At 37.2% G+C, this 27,722-nt stretch overlaps 1 protein-coding gene across 1 annotated transcript in view; it reads right to left on the bottom strand.

Annotated features, from left to right (window-relative positions):
* nalcn (sodium leak channel, non-selective) overlaps positions 1–27,722 on the bottom strand; it is an 828,408-nt gene that overhangs the window by 123,050 nt on the left and 677,636 nt on the right. The window contains exons 20-22 of the mRNA XM_039744792.1: positions 7,588–7,689; positions 6,656–6,725; positions 1,277–1,368 (exon numbers count right to left, since the gene is read on the bottom strand). Of these exons, the coding sequence (XP_039600726.1) occupies positions 1,277–1,368; positions 6,656–6,725; positions 7,588–7,689 (264 nt within the window). The remainder of the gene's footprint in view (positions 1–1,276; positions 1,369–6,655; positions 6,726–7,587; positions 7,690–27,722) is intronic.

Below are 27,722 nucleotides of genomic sequence, written 5' to 3'. Positions count from 1 at the left end.
GCCAGCCCACCGCAGAGTGCGCACACACACACACACCAAGCACACATTAGGGGCCATTTAGAATCGTTAATGCACCTAACCTGCATGTCTTTGGACTGTGGGAGTAAACCCATGCAGACACAGGGAGAACATGCAAACTCCATGCAGGGAGAACCCAGGAAGCAAACCCAAGTCTCCTTACTGCGAGGCAGCAGCGCTACCACTGTGCCACCGTGACGCCAAAAAATCATAAAAGTTGTCCATAGATGAAAAAGTATGGGCCAAGTACAATTATCTGTTAATGTTATATAGTGATTAACAATGTATTTAGACAATAGGTAGCCAAGAGTGAAAAATCAGCATCCTTCAAATGTGGCTATGTGGTTCTTCTGTCAGTGCAAAAAGATTTGTTTTGTAAAATAAGCCACAAATGTTTAGAGCAGAGTTTAAGAAGAAGAGTTTATTCTTGACTAAATCTATGGGTACATGAACATCTTTATTTAGTATAGCTGGTTTCTAAAGAATGCATAAGTCACATCTGAATTGACCAGAGGGGGCTGTCATCCAGGGTTGTTTCTTGTATTGGGGCTGTTTTGAAGCAAGTAGAGACCAGGGTTTACATCCCAGGACCTCCCTGCCTGGAGTCTGCTCTGGTTTCCTCCCACTATCCAAAGACATGCAGGTTAGGAGAATGTGCATTGTTAAATTGGCCCTAGTGTGAGATTGATGTGCATGTGTTCATTTTGAGATGGACTGGTGCCCTGTCTGTAGTATGTACCTGCTTTGTGCTCTGAGCTAGCTGGGATAGGCTCCAGTCCCCACTGCCTCCCTACCCCTCTTGGATTAAGCAGGTTAGAAAATAACATTAAATCCTCAACTTCAGACAATAATAAAAATGCGAAAATGATCTTTCTAATTTATTCTGTCACATTCATGGGCAAGACCAAACTCTAAACATGAGAAAAAGTCTTTTGTATTGCCCACCCACATGCATTCATACCTTGCCAAGTTAAAGAAAAAAGAGAAAACTGGAATATATAGAGAAAACTTGAATATATAGAGAGGGTCCATATAAAGATAGAAATAAAAAGCAAACTCCATAAAGGCAGTAACCAGAACAGGAAACAAAAATTGCAGAGAAGATGTTGATCTAATTACAATTTTCACTTCTTTTCCCCAAAGACCACTTAATTCAAAATATGACATACATTTAAATAAAATGGGAGTTTAATTACTTAAAATCTAATAAGAAATTATAGTACTTTGCCGTATGTGACAAATGAACACAAGCTAGTACCTTTTCATCTCAGCTTGTTCTTTCTTTTCCTGGATCATTTTGATCTCGCTATCCTCACGTTGAGCATTTCGATACCTAACAGTGCTGGAGTGCTGTAAATCAGGCAACCCATATGTGGTAAATTTAGTAAAAATGAACAAAAATAATAATAAAACAGCTGTATATTAAAGACTATAAACAAAGCAAATCAATTCTTATCTGTATTATGTAACATTTTTAAGCATGCATCATTTATAATAAAAAAAAAAAAACAGTTACTCATAGCATTATACCAAGTGTACATTTACAAAGCTGGATAAATTGTTTGCTTTTCTCACAATAATAAAACACATACCTTTTGCTATTTAAATTGCCTCACATAGAAGATAGACATTTTGTTTAATTTGATTTATTCTGGAAAAATGTTCTATGCAGTTAAATATGTACAAGTACCAGTAAATAATATTAATCTCATGTCAGTAATTTTCCTTCAAAGAACCTGCTGTGCTTTTCTAGCATTCTCACAACTGTATTACACATGCACTGTTGTTTCTTCTAGATGCTAGCATCTTTTAAATTATTTATATTGGACTTGTTAATATTTTATTTATTCCAAAACAATTAATTTATCCATTTATTTTGCACTATAATAAAGGTATCTATTAATATGTCTGGACTGTCTTGGTTAGGCAATAGAATTTATTATTATAAATTATTACAGGATTAATTGTATTATCTTAACTGGATTGTTTTAAAAATGTAAGATAAATTTCAAAACTATAAAATGGAGGTAATCAGAATGTAAATTTAATTTAAGCATAATAAATCATCCTCTCCCAGGACTGTGATATGGGTGTCACAAAAAGACAACAAAAAATAAAGGGAAATGCCAGACAAAAAGCAATCAAAATTAGAATCCTATAATCATCTGAGGAAATCTGCTTGAGCCTCGAAATAAAAGGAAAAACCTTGTAAGGGCCAGTGCTTAATGCTAGGTTAGCCATGTGCCCTGGTCGAGCATAGTATAAAAAATGTCATGTTTTCCTTAACCCTGGCCAAATAATATGCAAAGTGAAAAACCATATAGTGTCTACTACATTATCTAATCATGATTTCTTAATTGGTGCTGGGTTTTTAGATTGCCATTAACTGGAGAGGAATCATCTTTAGTGACAAATTCAACATCTCCTTAACCTCCAGACTAACACATGGAGACAACAAAAATACTGGTAAAATTCCATTATAACGAACTGCCAGGGACCTAAGAAATATTTTGTTGTAATGAAAATTTGTAGTAATGAGATTCTGTATTCGTTGCTATAGTGCTCTCTTTAACTTGTGTCCAGGCGTTTGCAATCATTTCAAGCTTCTTTCACTTTAATTGTAATCTCCTACTGTCTATTACTTATGCTGACAAGAATTTTTCTCAGCATTTCCTTGCCATAATACACTTTCAGGGTGCAAATGATGCCCAAATCCAATGTCTGAAGCACTGCTGTGCAATTGGGTGGGATGAATTCAACGCAAACATTGTCTAAATGTGGAAGCATGTTGTGAGAAGCACAGTTATCAAAATGTCAAATCATCCTTTTCTTCTTTATATTGTGAGCTTTCTGAACTCTTTTGGGACACATCCCTCACCCAATGGGATGACATGCCGAAGTATGTCCCGATTGCCACATCTGTGGAAGATTGCTTTTCCGTTGCTGGGGCAGGGCAACAGCAGGCTCACAATACTGCACTGCAGAGAAACGCCACAGAGCAAATCCTAAAAGATCGTGCTATAAGTCTCTATCTTGCACCCAAAACACAAGTCTGAGTCTCTGTACTTTAGCAAAACCAGCTTTTCTCAGCTTGAAACAGCAGGGTTATTTATTGTAGTGTGATCTACCACTCTTCTACCACAGAAAGCAGTCAGGCAGGGTCATGGCCAGGTTAGTGGCCAAGTAATACTATTCCCTGCATTTTACAATGTTCCTTGCATCACCCATCAAGATCTTTTCTGTATGCTTTGGCAGAGAGATGCAGCAGAGCTGCGAACCTGCTGTTGCCCCGGCAACAGATAAACAGTCTTCCATAGACGCAGTGATCGCACTTCGGGACACTCTTTGTCGTGTTGTCCAGGTGGGTGAGGTCCCAAGAGAGTTTAGAAACCTCACATTTTCTTGAATAAGCGGCGCATTAATAGGAATGTTTCTTGAACTAGCATCACTGAACCCCATAGAAAGTGCTTTTTTGACGTCATCAAATGAAGCAGTTTGGCGAAATTCCAAATTCACTGGCAACGTCTTTTTTGTTTTTGCCGGAATCGAGAGCCACAAAAATGTAAAGTTTTTTTTTTTCTAATATGAACTGTTGTTGTTTGTTCGCGTCTGCCATTTCTATAGGAGGGTGACAATGAGTTAAATTCCAATGGATGTTTTTCAAATGTTGACGAGCAATAAGCAAAAGGCATCACTGAAAACCACAGGATTGAAAAAAGGCAAAAAAAAAAAAAAACTACAAGTAAAGTTTGAAGAAAGAATTTTTTTTTTACAATGCTTCTGTTTGGGGATCGTTGTGCACAACTGAGCTGCGACCACAGAACTAACTGCTCTGTGGCTGATTCATTCAGGCATTTCAAGATCTTTTCTGCACTTCGTTGTAATGAAAGTATCTGCTGAATGTATTTCGTAGTAACAGGATTTATATAGACTCGTATCATATGGGGAAGCTGTTGGGACTATAAAAATACTTTGTTGTAATGAAAATTTCATTGTAAAGATATTCACTGTAACGAAACTTTACCTGTAACTGATAATTATGTTGTTGCTGCATTGCACACCATTAGAACAGGGATTGTTGTTGCTGTCTGTTATAAGTAACTTGACCATACAATAATATGCTAAGCATATTTTTTCGTGAAGTCTAAGCACATATGGCTGCCACCTTTTTTCTTTTGATATCATAACACTTATCTCTCCAGTCCTTTCTCTAAACCTGTCTCAATAGCAGCATACTGTATGAAGAAAATTGTGAAATGCCTGTAGTTCACACTACACCATCTGCAGGCCAATTCCTCATGGATAAACTGATGTACTATGGTTTGCTGCATCTATCATTGTACAGTGTTTGGTACCTAAATAACTTTGTACCATGATACACAGGAGCTTATACTGTGAGCCATGGGTCTCTGCCAATACTATAATATATATTGTGAGATCCTGACAAAACGACAACCTGCCAACTGTGGTGAGCACTGAATTGGTTGTCCGTAGCCGCATACTATTGAAAGTTTGCAGGCTCACCACATAACATGTCTGTCATCCAATGGTTGATGCAGGGGACATTTAAAGCGAGCCACTAACTTGGAAGTGTGTTCACTGTAGTTTCTTCTCCAGAATGAACATGTTTGGTGAAGGAGGCTATCTGTTCTTTTAATATGAAGAAGGGACCTAATGAAGGATGACTGTCAGAGCCCTACTTTGGGCTTCCACCACACTTGGCAGTACTTCCAAATAATGCTGATGAACCACCTGAAGCGCTTCCAGGTGCAGCATGAAAGGGACCGCCTCACTTCATTCGAGGAGCAAGAGTTGCCAGGAGGAGGACAAAGCTTGCTGGAGGAGGAGTGGGTGTGGAAGGAATGACAGAGACAGAGAAGAAAAAGAAAAGAAAGTGTCATTGTTGTGCTTCACTGTGCTAAGTGCATGTGCAGTGTACAATGCAGCTGGGGAATGAAAGAAAGCGGTTTAGGACTTGTGTCTGGTGTCTGTCTGTGTCAGGTTTGAAGAGCTGGTGTGCCTCCTGGTGACTACAATATAAGTTTAAGAAGTATTACAAGTTTCTAAGAGCTGAATGTTAATGTTGCTTCATAAAATAGAAAAGACTATTCAGACTCTTGTAGTAATTGGCCAGTTAGTGATCTTGTATGTTATGTAATGTAGTGGAGTCAGTAATTAAAAACAGAATACCACCTATTTATTGCAGGTGCACTATAGAAAAGTCAGCACAGATTTAGATATGAGTGATACTCATTTAAAAAGATCCTGGGATTTGTAAGCATGCTTCAAAAGTATCAGATATCATTTTGCCTATGTTGAGTTTCAAATGCTTTGGAAAAGACTCGTCATGAAGGATAATATTAAGTCTTTTAACATGAGAACACAGGCTAATAGATGAATCATCAACCAATATGAATAAGATAAATTGGCAATTTTAAAAACAGAGAATTTCAATTCTAAAATGGACTTAATTATATTCATTAATAGGATTAATTATGTTTAAAAAATTCAGGGTATGGTATTTCAAACTATGGGTTGAAGTACAAGGATGCCTTTTTGTTTTAAAGTGGGGGTATGACTCTTAATTTTTATTAATTATTTAGATGTATATTCTATGAGCAATGTGGATGAGCAGACAGAGTTACATTTTTCAAGATGATCCAGAATAGATAATCATGTAGACAAAAAAATGTTACTACACACAGGCAAATAGTAGGAAATATTATTGGTTATACATACACAATAGAAGGTCTTCAGCTAAAAAGCCGTTGGAGTCATAGTGGATTAATCACTACCTTCAACCAGACAGTACATAGAAATGACACACTGCTGGGTTGTGTATCATAGTGTCTGGATTGGAAGTCAACAAAGGCTACGCTTAAGCTATACAAGCACATTTCAGACTACATCTAGAGTGCTGTCTACACATTATTTATGCTTAGAGGTATTTTGGGACTCCAGGAGAGATGGAAGGGATCAATTTTATCAGCATAAGAAAGAGTAACTAAAAACCGCAATGGCATAAGCATTAAAAATTTTCAAGGAAAAAGTATGGTTAATACAAGCCATTACTTAAAAATAAGCTCTTCAGTAAATGAGTGGAAACTTTTTAAAAGTATATTTCATAAAAATATTAGAAAACATTTCTTCATAAATTGAGCTGTACATATGTGGATACTATTACCTGCAATACGGCTGAAATTAGTGCCTTGGGGAGCTTTAAAACTCCACTTGAGATTACTTTGTAGATGCTAAATGGACTGTATTCATTAAAACTTTTCTTATGTTCCTTTAGGTCCCCCAGATAATAGAAAACTCAGAAGATCATAAATATGCATAGATCTGTATAATAATTGAAAATAAATATTACTTGAACTGTGCTTTTGATAGTAGTCCCAGCATGTGTTTATCCTTTTCTTTTTGGGCTACTGATCTAAATAAAAACACCTACTTTAAATAGTAATCAACAGCACAGAGACAACTAAGGTATACACAATTTTAAATGCATATCAATAAATTGTTTAATGATTACGGGTGAACCGGTATTCCCTTTTTCCTTACACAAAATATAGCTACGAAAATAATATAAAAGAATCAACATGAATTTTACAAGAATTCACTTTATACTGTTACTTACATCCTGGGTCAGTGTTTCTAGAGATTTCCCTCGACTGATTCGCTGGCTATTGGACCCATGTCTCAGAGACCTAGAATAATCATAATTTAGTTAATCCCTGAATAAATCAGATGCAGGCCTAATAAATGGGGATTCATCATGTGCCTGACAATTTTCTTTAAACCATTTTATTCCTGTAAGTTTTTGAGGTATGAATTATCGTCAGTCCAACATAATTAATAACATATAGGGAGTTATTAGTTGTGCATCTACTTGAAATTTATACTAAGGTGCACAGTAACATGACTTCAAAAGCAAGCCACATATTTCAATTTTCCATTTGTTTTGTGGTTCTGTTTCACCAGTATACTCTCTAATATGACATATCAAGAAGTAACATTAATATAAGATATGCACTCAAAGTGGCTAACACAGTTGGGTGTTGGTATAATGAATAGCAAATTTTATAATATAGTAAAATATGACATGCTGTATGTAGTAGCTTCATAAGTTATATCGTAACTTTAAGTGTAGTTCTTACATAGAAAAATAAATTCCAATAAATTTCCAAAATGAATATTTATTAATCTGCAAATGTCCTTTTTTGCAGTTACAGTATGTCTGTATTTTTAGACTGTATTCTGTTTTTATGCAGGATATAATAAAACCCAGGCAGTAAGTGCAGATAATTTTTTATATTTGCATAATTATACGACTAATAACATATCCTCACAGAACAGAGTGTACCCCTTTATACCTCTCTTTCTTTAACATGGACCACAAATTGATGGCAGAGTTCTTTTTAATGGATTTGACATTTCAGATTTCACTGAAATCTATCATTCTCCCTCTCTTTCATCACATTGGAGGCCTATAATTAATTCTATAAATATAAGATAAAAGGATACATTTAAAATCTCGGCCTTTTTGTGAGTGAGTGATGTTCAGAGTACCTGCGTTCCTGGCGGATGTGATGTTGTACACTGAGAATTGAGCGCTCTTTGGCTGGCTGGCCCTCAAATGATCCACTCAGCATTCGCTGTCGAGTGCAAGCTCTAAAGAAGACACAAAATGATGTTGAAAGGAGTTTATTTGAAATTGTAAAATAAATAATTAAAAATATTACAAAACTAATGTATGTCATTATATGTCCAAATTACTTTATAAAGAATTATTAATGATAAGTGGAACTTTAACCTAAGCAACTGAATTCCCAACATAACTAAAATATCATTGATAAATTTCATATAGGAAAATCCGTTCATGTAAAAAGTGAAATGCATACTAATTTATTTCTTTATGAAGCATTGCCTCAAAATAAAACGTTCCATAACTTCATTGTTAGTTTCACAGGAACAATACAACTTGCAAGGATACCAATAAACTCGGTGGCTTTTGATTGCATAACACAATGTGAAACACAAAAGGTGGCCTTATTTTTGTTTTATAGACAACAGACAAGATCAAAAATGTTTCCAAAACAATATAGTGCTTAGATGACTCTCTAGAAGACAAGTTTAGAGTTACTATGATATTGTAAAAGTGAACCACCCTGACAAAGATGGGTACACATTTTCTACATAGGCTGGCACATTTACAGTCATGGTTGAAATTTTGCAAACCCTGCAAGATCAATATTTTGGATATTATAGAGATATTATATGATCCTGAACGCTTAACAAAACTATACAATGAATATAATAAACAAAAGCTTTCCACACATATGAAAGGGATTTGAAATCATCAATCTGTGAAATTTAACAAATCACCAGACATTCTTGTGTACATAGGTAAACTAATTCTTGTACGACAAAAACTTGCAGCTCCTCCTTTAGCACAGTTGCCTCTCACAGTCAATTTTCAGGGTCTGATATCTCCTTTACTCTTTACTCTACCAGCTCTATGAGATTTGAAGGATGTCTTGTATTAACAATACTCTTCAGGTCCTACCAATGCATTTCGATAGGATCCAGGTCAAGGGTTTACGCAATTCTTTGGTTGACTAACAGGAATGCATAGGACTTACTTGAATATTTAGATTCACTGTCTTATTGAACCATCTACATTGTGCTCAGTTTGAATTTTCAAAGTGATGGCCTGGCATTTTTCTCCTGGTTATTTTCTCCTGGGTATTTGTCAGAATTTATCATTTCATCAATGATGTCAAGTTGTCGAAGACCAGAGTAAGAAAAGCAGTCTTTCTCAAGGACACTCTCACCACCATGCTTGACAGTAGGGAGAAGATTTTGTGGGTGGTAGGCTAGTGTGACACATGCACTTTGGATGATTACCTTCCAGGTTTATTTGAGGTAAGTAAGAGGGGATGCACTCATTGTTGTTTCTTTTGTTACCCACAGCAGCAAGTACATGTCCACCTAGGGCAATCGACTCTACCTCTGCCGGCTGGAGGACTATAAAAGAGTCATTGCCCCAGAGAATGGCTTCTCATATCAGACTCAAACTGCAATCAGCCCAGCAATCCCAGAGATGACCAGATCTATTGAGCTAAATTCTGTAAAAAGAATATGACGAAGACTCTTTTTCTGTCATTTAAAGTGCCTGTAAGTACCATTGAACGTTCCATTTGTTTAAAGTATTTACTTTAGGATTAAAAGGGGTGATCAAGCAAGTGTCCCAATACTTCTTTGGTATCTACAAGTGTCCTTACAACTGTCCACACTAGTTAAATTTTGGACTTGTCTGTCTAGAGATCTGACTTTTAAATCTATTTGGGCTTGCCTAGTTTGTCTAACAATTTTTGGACAAAGGCAGTTTTGTTCTTTTTTGACAGAAGAGGCTATATAGTAGAGTCTATAGGTAATATTTCTGTTCAAATCTGTTATTTTTGGTGATCTATGTACCACCACTGCAGAGTTTCATGACAGACGGTCTCCAGGGATTATTTTGTGTTATAAGAAAAGACCAGGAGATAATGACAGTAGGAAGATACTGGAAGATCAAAAAGAAACAAAAGCAAACACAGCACAGGGACGAACCAAAAATCAAAGTCAAACACAAAAAGGAGATCAGAAAACCAAAACAAAACCAAGTACTTGGGGGTACTTGAATTGCAAACTAATCACCACTATATTTTTTTGACATTTATCCAAGAGAGAGATACTAAATCATGAAATCTCTGCTATATTTATAGTGGAACTACCGCCTACAATGCAAATATACCGATTGTGGTTCTGTGACGTGTCTGCCACATCACATGAACAAAAGAATGAAATAATATAAAAGATAAACTTTGTGAAAACAAACAAAATTGGTTAGAAATCTCCACAGATCATGGTTACATGAAAAAAACTAACAAAGACACAAAACCCATGTATAGAAAATGCATAATTACTACATAAAGCCGGCAAGGGAGATTTCCAGATCTCTGGACGTTGTTTTAAGATGATTTTTTACCCTTTTTAATTTTTGCATAGTTTTCAAAACCATCCAATTGTATGTTATTGCTTATCAGTGGATTTATAGAGTCTGAATGTTTTTTTGAAAATTAACCTTATAACTCTGTCCAGATCGATGAGCATTCAGTAGTTTTTTTTTTTTTTTGAAAAAATTTGATTCTGCTTTAACTTCATGTATAGTAAGTCACTTATTTTTTCTGCATACTGTGTGTATTATTTTGCTGCTTGAAAACATTCACTCAAATAATTCTACTTTATATTAATTAAAAAGATACAAATTCTGATTAATCAAGCATTTTTGGTTAAAACAGACAAAAATTCTCATATTATGCAATGAATTCTCAAACTTTCAACTCTGATTGTATATAAATGCCTTTGACTTAAGATCTGTTGAATCTAAAAGTAGGAAGCTATGACAGCATCAGTGGATACAAAGCAGGATATAATAATGACCTCACTCACACGGGCTGATGCAGAGTTACTAATCAGCCTAACATTCATGTCTTTGGATGTAAGAGGATTATGGAGTACCCACAGAATACCCATTAATGTCTAAGGAGAATGAGCAAACCCAATTTACAGACAGTGATCAGCTGGCAATCAAACCAATGACTTTGGGGCTTTGAAGCAGCGGATCAAACCACTGACAAAAGATTTGCAAATCAACATACAGTAAAAGTATTTTTAGGAATCTTAGAACCTTACATTCTGGAGGCTTGGTTCATGCCAGTGTAAAACAGCAAATTTGGATTCCTGTTAGGTTTGACTAATACATTTACATGTGTTCTGTAATTATGGATGCAATTATTTTCAGTGCTGTATGTAATAATGATGTTTCTTGTTATATATGAAAAAGCACACACATGTGCACGCTGTCAGGACTTTCATTTTGAAAATTTTCATGCTGTGCTCTAATCCTGTCAAGCCCATTTTCTTAACAGTTGCAATGTTTATCCTAAATGAAAACTAAATGAGCCCCTCAATTATTTATACAGCATACTGTTATGCAAAACTAATTCTACTTTTTTGTGACAAAAAAACTGGGCATTAAGCAGCTGTCATAGCAATGCGAACTGAGCTTAGATGAGTGTACTGGAAAACCTTTTATATTGTTACTTGTATGCTGTACATTTCGCCAGTACCTCGATGTCCGTTGTTCTGTTTATTAATTTACTGTACAGTACTTTTCTTAAATTTACTTAAATATACACTGTTGCCTCAGGAGTAGTTGCAAAAATAGGATTTAAACTTTGTTAAGAGTGTACGACACAATAAGTACAAATTTCAAGGATCATTTTGAGTTTCAGTTTTTACTTGCCGGTTTTGTTTGTGCACACAGTTTTATTTGTCTAAAGAAGAATATCAGCTATAACTTTGGGATAAAATAAGCAAATGAGAAGATTTCAACACAGCAGTAACAAATAACAAAAATAAGTTTTTGGCCAGGCTAAGTATGCATTAATATGACTTCAGTTTTTAAATGGGTTACACTAACATGATTTCATATTTTGATGTGTTTTTTCTTTTTTGGAAAGTATATCCACTAAATTGTTTGTTGACAGCTTGTGACAAACAACAACACTGACAGATTTTTTGAATTGTAGGATGATGCAGCTTTCATTGGCACACTTGTTCAGTCATTAGCATAGCAGTATTGCAGCTCACAAATTTTGAATTCAAAGCCCAATCCATTCCTTTGTATGGTGGTTGTATAAGTTCCCCTTGTCTAAGTATGTTTACCCTTTGTACTCAGGATTACTCTCACTTCTTTCAAAGTGTTGGCCAACTGACTTTATGTTAATGAGCATGCCCTGAAAATGGTGAATTGCTTGACTGTGTAACACTAATGCCCGCCTAGCACTCAGTGCTGTCAATGTAATTCTCAGTCCGCTATGTCCCTGTGTGGAGTCAGTAAAATTTGAGTGGATGGGTTCAGAAAGCAAATGAATGGCATTTTTTGGTAATGCTATTTTAAAAATAGAAATATTACATCTGTTTTTAGTACATCTTTTCACTTGTGGCAATCAACTTTAATTACCCATCCCATTACATTTGCTGAACAAACAGGCCCTAGCCTAATGTTACTCAATTATTTACATCTTTTGTAAGTCACTTTGGATAAAGGCATCTGCTAAGCAAATAAATGTAAAATATTGCTTACAAAACAGGCATTGTAATAACATAATATTTTCAAAACAACTTAATCAAATTCAGGGTCACGTCAGCTAAATCCCATCCTAGCATAAGGGATGTTCTGCAATCAAAAAGTTTACCTTCCAATGAAATGTTCCATCCATCCATTATCCAACCCGCTATATCCTAACTACAGGGTCACGTGGGAAATAATAATACATATTAATAATATAGTAATAATAATAATATTAATAATAATTGTTAAAAATAATAATAGTACAATACAATACTACTAAAATACATTGTGTCCCTTTTCCACTTCAGTGCAAATAAATGTAAACTATAATGTAATAAAGGCTAACTTCTGTCATGTTAAATATTGCAATTAAATTGCACACTAATTACTTCAGAATTGCACATGGTCTTTGGATTATGTGAGACGGTTACACTGTGAAGAGTGCAGTATGGGGGTGAAAAGATCAAAATCATGTGAATTAAACACGGTCAAAGTGAGAAGTATTCTATTAATCAAAATGGCTCTTCAGCTACGAAGGACAAAGAACAAAGGGAAATTGAGATAAAAAGCCCCACCCATTAACCCTTGCTAGTTACATGTTGCACGAAAATGCAAAGTGGAAATGCATTTTACTTCTCATTTTTGCAGCTTCATTGCAGTTCAGGCTAAAAATGAAATTGCAAATTGGGTTGTTGCATTTTCATTTTAATTTTTGTAGCATTTTTGCATTCAGACTTTGAAAATGAAATTGCAAAAGAGAGACTGCATTTTCATTTTCATTTTTGCAGAAAATACCTCCCATAGGTATGTGGATTATGTGACACAAGTTGCGTGAGAATTTGTTTTCTTTTTTCCATGGAGGTTTTTCACATTGTTTGCCATTGTTCAGTGTTGGTCACTATTAGGCTCCATTCCATCACAAATTTTGTCATGTACTTTCACCGCAAAAACAAGAGATGACATTATTTTTCTCAGCCACCACTGCAAACTTAATGGGATAAGTAACATTATATACAAAAAATAATTTTGGGATGGAGTATTCCTTTAACCAAAAAGTAAAAAAAATGCTGTCAAAGCCCAAATAATATCAAAGGTAAAAAAGTACATTGGCATAGATGTCAAGACCTTAGTTCATGAAAATAAAACAAACACACAATAATCTTTAGTTTATCCACAATCATGGATGCAAACAGACCCATAGTGTGAAATGACTGGGAGTTGCGTCCTGACAGTGGAATCTGCAAAATGACAGAACACACAAAAAAAACTAAATGGTCTCATTGTAATTTAAAGTACAAAAACAACAAACATATTTATTTCTAACAACTTGATTAAGTCATTTAAAAAGAAAATGTTCCTTGACCTTTGCCATTTTTTTTTATTTCTAGTATAATACCAGAAAATAATGAGAAATCTCCAAAACGCAAACCAAAAAAGTAATTCAATTATAAAAATACATACATATTATAAAACTACTGTTAACTGGCAGCACAAACTGGCATCTTGTAGCAATAACAACATAATCTCTCTAGATAGATAGATAGATAGATAGATAACCAAAGGATGCCACACATTCTGGATGGTAGATTACTATATAAATGAGTAACCAAAGTAATAGACACTTGGCTGTGGATGCACTAAAAGTGCTATAAACCATCATGTCACTAGTTGTCATCAGAAGTGCTCTGTTGCAGGGGTCAAGGATACTTCCTTTCAAAGTGGAATGGCACAGGAAATACTTCCAGATCTGGGCATGAAAAGACCTCCACCTGCTTGAGCCCAGGCTCATCTGGTATGGAAGAAGAGGAGTCCTCTGCCTCCTGGGTACACTGGGTAGCAGGAAGGGGCATGCTTTAATTAAGGTTGGGGCAGTCAGCCATGTTGTGTCTAGAAAGGCCTAGATAAGCAATGCACACATTATTTGGTTTAGTCTTTGTTTTATGTTGAATCCTTCTGTTACAACTGCCCTAGTTTATTTCATTTTGGACAATAAAATACATTTTTAAAAAGAGACTGAACTGGCCAAGTTTCTTTCTAGGTTCAGGGATTGCTCCAGAGCACCCCATTTGGTCACTATATATACTTGTAATTGAAGGCAGGGATGAATAGGCATCCTAGTTGGGATGAAGGGTGTTTCCTTACCCATGCAGGAGCTCACCATAATTGATTGACCGTGAAGATGGATAGAAATCCTAGCCGGGATGATTACTGTTCAATTTTCAAGTCGGGAGGCCAGTATTATGGAAGAACAGAGGGGAGACTGCCTCTCAGGGCTGTGTGTTCCCCCAGTTCACTAGGTGGTGGAAATCCATAGGACTGCATGGGACTTGTATTTCTGGAGGGCAGCACTACTGCAGTGCTTGTGGGCAACTAAAGGAAGCTGCACAAAGGAGCTTACCATGCCAGACAGTGGTTCTGCTTAACCTGGAAGTGCTTTCTGGTTATGGCACTGACATTCCAGAAATACTCTTAGGTCTGGGTTAAAAAGAAACACTTCACCTCACCAAGACAGTCAAAAGTAGAAGAGTATGAAGTTCTCCAGATTTGGAGGCAGAGAGGAAGAAGGAAAGAAAAAGAGAATGTAGGAAGGAAAGAAGTAAGAATGTTGTATTTACTGTTTTGTGGAAAATGTATTGTGCTTAACAAAAGACTCATTTGAACCTGGGACTTGTGTCTGGAGTTTGGGGGTCTGAGACATCCCTGTAATAGTTAATGTATACTGTAAATAGCATCAGGCTGACAAGGTGCAGTAGGATAGCAGGTAATTTGGAAAACAGCTTCATCCCATTTCAGATAACCCCAGTTTCTCTTTAAATAATTAAAGGGAAAACATTCATTGTGGAAAAAGCACAATTCAATACTCCCCAAAAATGATGATTCTGTCTGTTTGCAGAGTTTGTCTTACTTTTTTGTTTCTGTAAGTTGTTTTTGTACTACATTGTATTTTTTAAAAGAATATCAAGTTATTTTTCAATGTTACTGGACTTTAACTGTATAAATATAAAACATGTATTTATTATTTAGGTATATGTGTGAAAACAATGATTGATGATAATGTATACAATAATGCCTCTGATGAGAGTTTCTGCTGTATAATTTTAAGCTTAATCAATGCTTTAAAGCTAGCCCACCTGTAGCCATCAGCTGTCACTGTAATTCCCAAGAGAATGAAAACATCTGGAATTCCCTCATTCTGTAATTATTGTGTGTTAATTCTAACAGGTACTTTATAATCTCAACTACTGATTTATTCAGCTCTTTTCTCAAAAGGCTCATTTTAATTGCCAGGGGAACAAGAATTTCCTAATTAAAGAATCTTTAAGACTCATTATCCACAACATGGAATTTATTTATATTGTACAGATACTGTAAATACATTATATACAATACAAACTACAACCCCAAATCAGAAAAAGTTGGGACAGTGTGGAAAATGTGAATAAAAAATAAAGCAGTAATTTACAAATTTCCCTTAACTTTTATTTCATTGCAGACAGTATGAACACAAGATAATTCATGTTTTTTTTGGTCAACATCATTTGATTTGTAAATAAACATCCATTCTTGCCATTCAGGCTTGCAATACATTCCAAAAAAGTTGGGATGGGGGCAATTCAGGGGTAGTAATGAGGTATAATAACTAAATAATGATGTGATTTAAAACTGGTGATGTTAACAGGTGATTGCAATCATGATTCGGTACAAAAGCAGCATCGAGGAAAGGCCTACTCTTTTAAGAGCAAAGATGGGTAGAGGATCGCCAGTTTGCCACCAAGTGCGGGCAAAAATCTTTGCAATGATGAAGAAAAACATTTCTCAAAGACAGATAGGAAGAGATTTGGGCATTTCTCCCTCTACAGTGCATAACATAGTGAAAAGAAACAGGGAATCTGGAGAAATTACCATGCGCAAAGGCCAAGGGCGCAAGCCTAAACTAAATGGCCGTGATCTCCGAGCCCTCAGACGGCACTGCATTAAAAACCGTCTTTCATCAATAAATGATATAACTGCGTGGGCTCAGGACTACTTTAGGAAGTCACTCTCAAGCACTACAGCATGTAGTTACATTAGGAAATGCCAGCTAAAACTGCACTGTGCCAAAAGGAAGCCCTACATAAATAGTGCCCAGAAGCGCCGTCGACTTCTCTGGGCTTGGAGGCATCTGGGATGGTCCATTGTGCAGTGGAAACGTGTATTGTGGTCAGACAAATCGGATTTTCACATCTTTTTTGGAAGAAATGGACGCCGTGTGCTGCGGATCAAAGAGGAAAAGGACCATCCAGACTGTTACTAGATACAAGTTCAAAAGCCAGGGTCTGTCATGGTATGGGGTTGTGTCAGTGCCTTCGGAAAAGGTAACTTGCACTTCTGTGATGGCACCATCAATGCTGAGTAGTATATCTCAGTTTTGGAGGAACAAATGCTGCCTTCAAGACGACGTCTTTTCCAGGGACGCCCATGCTTATTTCAGCAAGACAATGCCAAACCACATTCTGCGCGCATAACAAAGGTATGGCTGTGTAAGAAGAGGGTGCGGATGCTTGACTGGCCTGCCTGCAGCCCTGATTTGTCTCCTATAGAGAATGTTTGGCGTATTTTGAAACGAAAAATGCATCAACGAAGACCCCGTACTGTTGCGCACCTAAAACGCTGTTTGCAGGAAGAATGGGACAAACTAACACCTGCAACACTTAGTCACTTGATTTCTTCAATGTCTTAATGTCTTTTAAGTGTTGTTAAAAGACAGGGGAACTGTACAAAGTGGTAAATGATGTACTGTCCCAACTTTTTTTGAAATGTGTTGCAAGCCTGAATGGCAAGAATGGATATTTATTTACAAATCAAATGATGTTGACAAAAAAAACATGAATTATTTTGTGTTCATACTGTCTACAATTAAATAAAATTTGAGAAGAATTCATAACTAGCTTTTTTCTTTTTTTATTCACATTTTCCACACTGTCCCAACTTTTTCTGATTTGGGGTTGTAGAAAACAGTAAGCATCCTAGTGAGGGCAAGCTATCTGAAGAAGTATGAGTAGAGAGATGATCAGCAAATTTTTGAAGATACTGTTTACAAATTTGACTAAGGGCAAAAGAAGAACGTGAGTGACACATGAAAAGTGAACGGCTAGAGATGAAAATTCACATTGGCAAGTGGACAGCACCTTTACATGCTATTGTGGGCAAGGGGCTATTAGTTCTGTCATACAAGACTTCATACTATATTCAGATACTCTAGTAGCACCACAATGAGAAGGAAGCTACAGAGAGATGGTAAGAGGGCCAGTATTATTGTTGTAGTCCAACGGTTGGTGACAAATGTTTCCTACCTTGGATAGTTAAGAACCTATTGCCCCACATAGTTTTCATCATTCTAAAGCTACTAGCACTCCTAAAGGCATGCTAGGACCAAGCAGTGCAGTGAGCCCATAGAGCAAGCAGATTGTACTGTTCTCTGGTACACATGAAATTGCACAAGCTCCACCTTCTGCTCAATGGCCTGGCAAGGACTGAAAATAACTATTAAGAAGCAAGAGAGAGTTTAAGAGATTCAGAGTGCAGGACAAAATAGGCATTGCCCATTCTACTAGGATTTTAGTAGTACACAAGGCCTGTGAAGACAGCAGATTAAACAGGGATGTAGAAATCCAGCTTCACCTTCCCCCAACCTACATGGCAGAAAGTGGGTGAACGGCAGTTAGTACCAGCATCAGCTTGCACCTAATGTGATAACAAAGGTGTAAATCAGGGTTGAACTTATATCTTGGTGGAGGCCTCTCTCAGACCAGAAGGTGCGAAACTCCAGTCCAAACAGCGAGCTATAGTTCAATGAGTGAAAACTGGGATTGACAAAATAATGTGTCTATGAGTATTAATGTTGTAACTGGAAGTGACTTTAATCCAAATCTGAGAGATTACATCATCCTTCAAAAACTAGGTGCACTCATCTTGCTAAAAGGACAAATCATGGGCACTCACTAAAATAACCTCTCGTACTCACTGAACCCCATTACTCTCTGAAATATAAAAGCTGTCAAGCCACTCTCTTTTTGGAGAATTGAAAGCTCATAATCATTTCTCTTTGTGGACATTAAAGCTGAGATCCACTTTGCCAAGCTAGGCTCTGTGCCAGTCACTTGGCCCAGTTTGAAAAGACTCAGAAGCAGTAATTTATTTCAAGAAGGGAGCTTCAGCATCTTATCCCTTGTTCCAGAAAAAGTAATGCTTATACCTATTAAAATGCAGACAACACAGTGAAGAGCCTAAATGAGAAAAGCACAGCATATCATGAACAAAGGGTTACATCGCAAAGAGAAAGATTGCTCTCCAAGGCAAGAAGAATCTTCCAGGGGAACCCAGAGCAACAACAGCATCAACTCCACAAAAAACACAGGACATCATCCTTAAAGCCTAGAATTCTAAATTACCAGCCAGCCTCTTCTTTGTTTAATGTATTTTTTTTGTCTTGCATACTGCATTGCATGTCAGTATTTGTGCAGTTATCATATTTATATAATTGTGTTTATTAATAAATTGTATTACTTTGTTTCTTAAAATAAGTGAGTTTCCATTAATTTGATATAATTCTAATGACTAGAGACCACCTTCTACAGCAGAGGAGGCAATATTGATAATTAAGCTACCAAGAAACATTCTCACTTTTCTTAGTAGAGTAAGACATGGAAGAGAATACTTTGTGAATAGTTTGAAATTATGACCTGAGAAAATGGGAGATATCCGGCAACCTGTCAGTCAAAATTTTGTTTTGTCTTTTTCATTTGAAACTTTTTTCTTTCTCTATATTCTAAATTGGTTTTGAATAATTCATTATTATTAGTATATACACCTGATTGACTCACTGACTGACTGGCTATTTTAAACAATCTACAAAAACAAATAGGCAGCATGGTGGTGTAGTGGGTAGCGCTGCTGCCTCGCACTTAGGAGACTTCGGTTTGCTTCCCGGGTCCTCCCTGCGTGAAGTTTGCATGTTCTCCCCGCGTCTGCGTGGGTTTTCTCCGGGAACTCCGGTTTCCTCCCACATTCCAAAGACATGCAGGTTAGGTGCATTGCCGATTCTAACTTGTCCCTAGTGTGTGCTGGGTGTGTGTGTGTGTGTGCGCCCTGCAGTGGGCTGGCGACCTGCTCGGAGTTTGTTTCCTGCCTTGCACCCTGTGTTGGCTGGGATTGGCTCCAGCAGATCCTTGTGACCCTGTAGTTGGGATATAGCAGGTTGGATAATGGATGGACGGACAAAAACAAATATTTTCACGAATGGCTTCATCTCATGGCCCTGAGATTTAGAAAAATCTATCCTTGCTGAAAAGTTAAGCAGGAAAAAAAGAAAACTTCTATAATATTTTGTATTTAATAATGGTAAATGAACATCATACTTCTGGTCTATTCTGGATGCAGAATGGCATACATAGTAATATGTTTGAACACAAGTCAGCAGGTTCATGATTTGAGTGTTGCCTGATACAGTATATATATATTTTTTAATCTTGACCTATTTATGTCTCATACACAAAAAATCTCAATAATCCTTTGCTTTCCATAGATTACCCCAAAATAAATAAATAAATTCCAAGTACTGCATTTCATGGAGCATGGAAAGCATTTGGAGACTGCTGGAAGCCTCAGTATTTCAGGTTTGTGGTTGGTATTCTGTGATGTGACAAAGATGATTAAAAAATCATTCAAAGTTAATTTCTACTTAATATGAATTATAACTCAGTATTGGTATTAGAGCATAAAAGCATAATGGCCTCATTATATTATGTGCTTGAATGCTTAAATCTCTACCAACAAGAAGTAGTAAATGTGATTAATTAGTTTTCCACACTTAAACACTTTGTCTTCAATCACTGTCTTTCTCTCTACTATATTCTCAACATGTCCATCTTAGGTAAATTGTCTGATCTAAGTTTTTTGAGATCTTATACCTGTAGAATAACTCTTTTTGCTTTTGGAGAGCACCTGAAAATTGCCAATTTCACTTTTTTGCAGGGGGTCAAGAGATAGGACTTGAACCACTCTAAAGCAGAACTGCTGATTCCAAGCTTCTCAAGAGAAGAGATAAGCAGGGAGTGGTTACCGGTATCAAAAGCTGATGAAAGGTCAAGGAGGATAAGGAAAGATAAGATAGAAGCAGCTTGAGCAGATGTAAGAATATTTCGTGACAGAAAGCAGCGCAGACCCAGTACAGTGAACCTTGCAGAAACCAGACTGAAGCAGAGCTAGTAGATTGTTGTTTGAGAGAAATGATGAGAACCATTTGTGATCTATTACTTCTAGAGTCTGGGACAAGAAAGGCAGGAATGAGGCAGGACAGTAATTCTCAATGGCAGATGGACTGAGAGAGAGTTTCTTGAGAATAATTATTTGCATGAGACTGCTTGAAACCAGTAGGGAAGATGTGGTCAGTGAGGTATTGAAAAGAGAAGAGATATAGGGGATCAAGGAAGCAGAGATGGACTGAAGAAGATGTAAAGGAATGGGGTCCATAGTGGTGAGTCTGTGGATACAGAGCATATTAGAAATGTAATTTACTATAGATAAGGAATAAACAGAAGAATGATACAGAAAAGGGTCAGAGGAAGTTTTTGTGAACTTGAACTATTTTTGATGTTGCTGACTTTGAAACAGAGCAAGAAAGCAAAACCATTAGGAGAGAAGGACAATGGTTTTGGGCAGCAGGGGAACTTAAGAGAGAACTGAAGGTAGAGAAGAGGTGACAGACATTTCTTACGGAGCATGTGATTACATTTTAAATGAAGGAGGTACAGAGAAGGAAGACTGGAGGGACCTGTACTTATCTAGGAGGGATGGTAGTTTCTTCTTACAACAAGCACATTCCACTGAGCACAGTTTCCTTTGAGCAGAATGGAGAAAGGAAGATAATAATAATAATAATACATTTTATTTATTTGTAGGCGCCTTTCTAAACACTCAAGGACACTGAACAATAGACAAAACACAGATTATAAACAAAAGTAAAATACAAAAGTTAAAATCAGACAGAGCAATTGTAATCAAAGAGAAAAAGCAGTCTTAAACAAATGAGTGTTAAGTTTAGATTTGAAAAGTGAAAATGATTCAATATTTCTAAGCTCAGGTGGTAGTGAGTTTCAAAGCTGGGGAGCGGAGCAACTGAATACTCTGCTCCCCATAGTGGTAAGACAGATGAAGGGGACAGTCAAGTGGATGGAGGAAGAGGATCTGAGGGTGCAGGAGGGAATGGCAACATGGAAGAGGTCAGACAGATATGGAGAGGCAAGGTTGCGGATAGCCTTAAAAGTTAGTAGGAGAATTTTGAATTGAATTCAGAACTGAACTGGAAGCCAATGAAGCTGCTGTAAAACGGGAGTGATATGGTAAATAGAGGAGGTTCTAGTAATGATGCAGGCAGCTGAATTCTGGACTAGTTGAGGCTTATAAAGAGATTTGCGAGAAAGACCAAAGAAAAGGGAATTGCAATAATCCAGACGAGAATTGACAAGGCTATGAACAAAGATAGCAGTGGTGTGGGGAGTGAGGGAGTGGCGAATACGAATAATGTTACTCAGATGGAAATATGCAGACCGGGAGATGTTATTGATGTGGGACTGAAAGGATAAAGTACTGTCAAGGATGACACCCAGACTCTTAACTTGTGGGGAAGGGGAGACAGAGGAATTATCAATAACAAAGGAAAAATGATCAGTTTTGGATAATGCTGATTTTGTACCAATGAGGAGAACCTCAGCTTTGTCACTATTTAATTTAAGAAAGTTTGAAGAAAACCAGGATTTGATTTCTGCTATGCAATCAGTAAGGGAGGAGGGAGGAAAGGAGGTAGTAGGTTTGCTAGTGAGATAGCGAATAACAAACAAAGAAATTCAAAAATGATTTGAGATATGCAAGAGAGTGATGGATGGGGAAGAGGAGAGAAAAGACATTGAGTGTGAATATGAGATCATGTTGATGGCTTGTGGAATGAGTAGAAGAGGATGAAGTCTCCTAAAAGGATCTGAGTATACGAATAGAGAAGAGTGAAAGAAATCAAGTTCATCCATCAAATTCACATGTGCACCTGGAGAACCATAGAACATGGTGAGAAGCAGGTTATATGGGAAGGTTACTTGAACAGCAATGCAATTCAAAAGAAAAAAATGAGAAGGTGCTAAGATGATCAGGAGAAGTAAATATCCAGTTAGCAAACAAGAGAAGACCAGTGACAAAACCTCATCCAATGGCTTGTGGTGTGTGAAAAAAACCTGTAAGAGGAGGAAAGTGCAGTATGAACTGATCCAAATTTCTGTCAGAACTAGACAGAAAAAGATGAGAAGCATAGGCAGTGATGAAATCAGACTTGTTGCAAGCTGAGTGACAGTTCCACAGTCCAGCAAAAATGGCAGACAGACGTGGCAGCAGGAAGAAATACTAGGAATAGGAAGAGTTATTGAGGAGGACATGCTGGAAAAATGAATGCCAATGATAAGCATGAACCGCAGAGAAGATGGATATTGAGGACTCTCACTACTTTCCTTGAATGATCAATATGTAACTGAAAATTGCTTGCATCAAAAAGGTATTGATTACGCAACAAAGAAGGACTAAACACAGATTTTAAGAGACAACAAACAGCAAAGCTGTTTCTCAACAGCTGTTTAAATAGTTAGATCATTCAACTACCAACCAGGCCCACTTAATAGCTAATCATCAACACTGGGCTATTTGATCATACCTGATTAGGCTGTCAACAGTGCCTCAATTTAAAGCTGAAGTAGACATAAAACTGAGAGTAGTATTAAGGAGCAGTAATACCAACACCACAATAACGACAACAACAACACATGCTGATTTCTAATCTACCTTGTATAACCAGACACAGCATAGACTTCAACTTTATCTATTAAAAAAGTTTTCATCACAGCCAAGATCATTACCAGAACAACAAATTTAGTCTGTGGGACTAGATTTCATCCAGTGACTTGGTATTGGGGGTTATGTGCGATTACAATGCAAATAAGCCCACAGTATGTTTGATTAATAGCTAATATAATTGAGTGCACATACACAATAGATTAAAGCTAGAAGAGTTTCATTCTGCACAACACCATACTTCAGGTTTTGTACTAGTACTCAAGAAAACAAAAAGAAGTTAAATTGATGTGTGAGTTAGCACTGTTAAGTTCAAAGGCTCATGCACACAGGAAACCCAAACCACATCATTAAATACCTTTCCCTGTGATGGAATATTGCAAAACAACACAAAATCTAAAAATAAAATAAGACATACTATAGGTATACAAATTCAGAAAGGTTTCTTCTGTAGCTCAGCCTACCACTGCATGCAGCTATCACACTTAGTAAAACCATGCTGTTAATGCACTGTGGGTTTATTATTTTGGTGGTGCTTCACCGTAGGTTAGGAATGTCGAACCTAATGCGCTAAGTGGCAGATTTGAAGGCCATGGGGCCCTATGGACAGACCTTTTTTGGGCCCAATAATTTTACCACAAAAATAACATTGATTTTAACAGTTGTTACAAATAAGATTTAAAAGTACTTCTCTGCTGATTATTATTGTACATAATGCCTTACATTTCTCTTAAAAGCATCTTAACCATTTACCAGCTTTTCTTTACTTGGACATTGCAGTGGATTAAGAAAGCTAGCAGCAAAACCAAAATCAGCATTGTATGAAAAAGTAGTGTCAGCGTATAAAGTCAAGCAGCCCAAGCACATGACAAAATCTGTAGATAAACAAATGCTTGCACCTGCATTAATATGTGTCACACGGTCAGATGGCAACTGACCACACAAAAAGATCTGGTGTAAAAAAACTAGTAATGAACACACAGACTACATTCAGAGTTGGACAGAAATGTATCACATTGTTAAATCACATTTAACAAGAGTGTAAATGTAAATGTGTTTTCTGTTCATATAAAACAATAAAGTCAGAAGAAAAGGCAAATGAATTGTGTAGGATAGTAACAGCAATCAGGTGATTCAAAAAAGAATGACTAGCCCTGACATCTGGTTAGCTTTAAAAACTGAGTGACAGCAGCAACACGTGTGAAGTTGTGCTACCATCTGCTTCATGAGACTGTCACCTCTTTTGTTAAAATACTGAAGTTCTCAATGTCAGTGTAGCTGGTCACCACTTTTTCTTGCTGGGTCATTACACGCATATATATTCCATTTTAACTGCAGGTTAGTAGCTGTGGTGTGCTGTACTATACAGATACATATGAGCAGACATCCTGAAAAAACTAAAAGGATGCTATGTAACATACTTTATATAATGATTGAGCAAGCCACTTTAAAAATGTCCAAAGGCCACAGGTGTCTTGAGTTTGACACCGTTACTGTAAACAAATTCAAACTGCACCAAGGTTAAAGCACTTCCGTCACCAGATGGCATTTGAGAGTTCCATTAATTTAAACACACTTGAAGAAAATAGTGCATTTCTGGGGGGAAAAATGTGTCTGCTAATGTGGGGCATTTCCTGCTGGTAATAGTACTGCACATTTTTGGATAAAACATAACTGAATGTATGAACTGTGCAGCATATATGGGAGTTGTAGAGAATAATAATTTTTATGAAAAAATAATATAAGCAATACATATTGTGTCAGCACAATAGGAGTCTGCAGTTCTGTCACCTGCCTTTACACAATATGGCAAGTAACATAAAGTTTTGTGCATGGCAATGTCAGCTATTTCATGGCTATGCCCTAACTAGTAATACATTTTTTTTATTTTAACTAATAATAAAGGTTATGCAGGGTTTAACATATGCAGTAATAATAATATGAAAATAAAGTTAATTATTAAAGTAGATACCAAAATTACAAAACAATATATTCAAGGAAAATGTGAATAAATCTGAAAACTATTGTTTCGGCTGCTCCCGTTAGGGGTCACCACAGCAGATCATCTTCTTCCATATCTTTCTGTCCTCTACATCTTGTTCTGTTACACTCATCACCTGCATGTCCTCTGTCACCACATCCATAAACCTTCTCTTAGGCCTTCCTCTTTTTCTCTTCCCTGGCAGCGCTATCCTTAGCATCTTTCTCCCAATATACTCAGCATCTCTCCTCTGCACATGTCCAAACCAGCGCAATCTCGTCTCTCTGACTTTGTCTCCCAACCGTCCAACTTGAGCTGATCCTCTAATGTACTAATTTCTAATCATACCCATCCTTGTCACATCCAATGCAAATCTTAGCATCTTTAAGTCTGCTACCTCCAGCTCTGTCTCCTGCTTTCTGGTCAGTGCCACCGTCTCCAACCCATATAACATAGCTGGTCGCACTACCGTCCTGTAGACCTTCCCTTTCACTCTTGCTGATACCCGTCTGTCACAAATTACTCCTGACACTCTTCTCCACCCATTCCACCCTGCCAGCACTCTCTTCTTCACCTCTCTTCCACAATACCCATTACTGTGTACTATTGATCCCAAGTATTTAAACTCATCCACCTTCGCCAACTCCACTGCCTGCATCCTCACCATTCCACTGACTTCCCTCTTATTTTCACACATGTATTCTGTCTTGTTCCTATTGACCTTCATTCCTCTCCTCTCTAGAGCATATCTCCACCTCTCCCAGGTCTCCTCAACCTGCTCCCTACTATCACTACAGATCGCAATGTCATCAGCAAATATCATAGTCCATGGGGAATCCTGTCTAATCTAGTCTGTCAACCTGTCCATCACCATTTCAAATAAGAAAGGGCTCAGAGACGATTCCTGATGTAATCCCACCTCTACGTTGAATGTATCCGTCACTCCTAGCGCAGACCTCACCATGGTCACACTTCCCTCGTACATATCCTGTACAACTCATATATACTTCTCTGTCACTCCTGACTTCCTCATACAATACTGCAACTCCTTTCGAGGCACCCTGTCATATGCTTTCTCCAGGTCCACAAAGACGCAATGCAACTCCTTCTGGCCTTCTTTATACTTCTCCATCAACACCCTCAGAGCAAACATTGCATCTGTGGTGCTCTTTCTTGGCATGAAACCATACTGCTGCTCACTAATCATCACCTCACTTCTTAACCTAGCTTCCACTATTTTTTCCTATAACAATGATGTGGCTCATTAATTTTATCCCCCTGTAGTTACTACAGTCCTGCACATCCCCCTTATTCTTAAATATCGGCACCAGTACACTTCTTCTCCACTCCTCAGGCTTCCTCTCACTTTTCAAGACTACATTAAACAATCTGGTTAAAAACTCCACTGCCATTTCTCCTAAACACCTCCATGATTCCACAGGTACTGTATATCATCTGGACCAAAGGCTTTTCCATTCTTCATCCTCTTCATAGCTGTCCTTACTTCCTCCTTGCTAATCCTTTGCACTTCCTGATTCACTATCTCCATATCATCCAAAATCTTCTCCCTCTCGTTCTTTTCATTCATCAGCTTCTCAAAGTACTCTTTCCATCTGTTCAACACACTCTTCTCGCTTGTGAGTATGTGTCCATCTTTATCCTTTATAGCAAAAATTCGCAGTGGAGAAGTAGTGTGTTAAAGAAGTTATGAAAAAGAAAAGGAAATATTTTTAAAATAACGTAACATGATTGACAATGTAATTGTTTTGTCACTGTTATGAGTGTTGCTGTCATCAAGGATGTGATTATCATTATTTCTTTTAATCAGATTCGTATTTGGAGGTTGTGTGTTCAAGTTACATTCCGTGTTTGTCAACCGTTGTAAAGATAACCGGTTTCATTCATCGAAGTGATCACTACCCAAATCCATACTCGTGAATCTAAGATGTTTAACAGGCATTCCCGGTATTAAGCTGTGGATTTTCCTGTGAATATTTAGCGGCAGTGTGTCTATGAACGTAATTTAAACTTAAGCTTTACACCTTGCTTTCCTATTGATATGTGTACAAAGGCTTGTTCAGATTCAGAGGGTTGTTCCTTTCTTAGTGCATCAATAAACAGCTCGTCCTCCTGTTTATCTGAGACAGCACACACTGCATGCACGGGTTAACCTTTCCCAGTCTTGCAAAGGTAGTTCACGTGAGCCGCTCTGAGTACATGCATCGAAGCTTCTCAGCTGTGCTTATGCTATCTCATGCGATCTCGCGATGTTCACAGCTTAATGTTAGCTCAGACCCGGCACTTAAAAGTTTCTCTCGCACTTTTGCTGAGTTTGTGCCAAACACTATTGTTTCCCTGACCATCTCATCTTTGTTTGCATAAGCACAGTCCTTCACCAGCAATTTTAACTCCGTTACAAAGTGATGAAAAGTCTCGTTTATACCCTGCGTCCTCTCATTAAACTTGTGTCTCGCGAATATCGTATTCATCGTAGGCATGACAAACGCCAGCGGCAGCCTGTCTATGAACTTAATTTAAACTTAAGGTTTACACCAGGCTTTGTTTCTGCAGTAGGTGCACTTGAATATGCTTGTATGCATCATATTCTTTTGCTGCCTTCTCAATTGTGTAATGTGTTTTTTGAACAGGTTTCATTCATCGAAGTGATCACTA

Source organism: Polypterus senegalus, chromosome 2 (assembly GCF_016835505.1).
Source record: "Polypterus senegalus isolate Bchr_013 chromosome 2, ASM1683550v1, whole genome shotgun sequence".
Lineage (NCBI taxonomy): Eukaryota > Metazoa > Chordata > Cladistia > Polypteriformes > Polypteridae > Polypterus > Polypterus senegalus.
The sequence above is the reverse complement of the archived record's forward strand: the minus strand, read 5'-3'. Positions and strand labels throughout refer to the sequence as shown.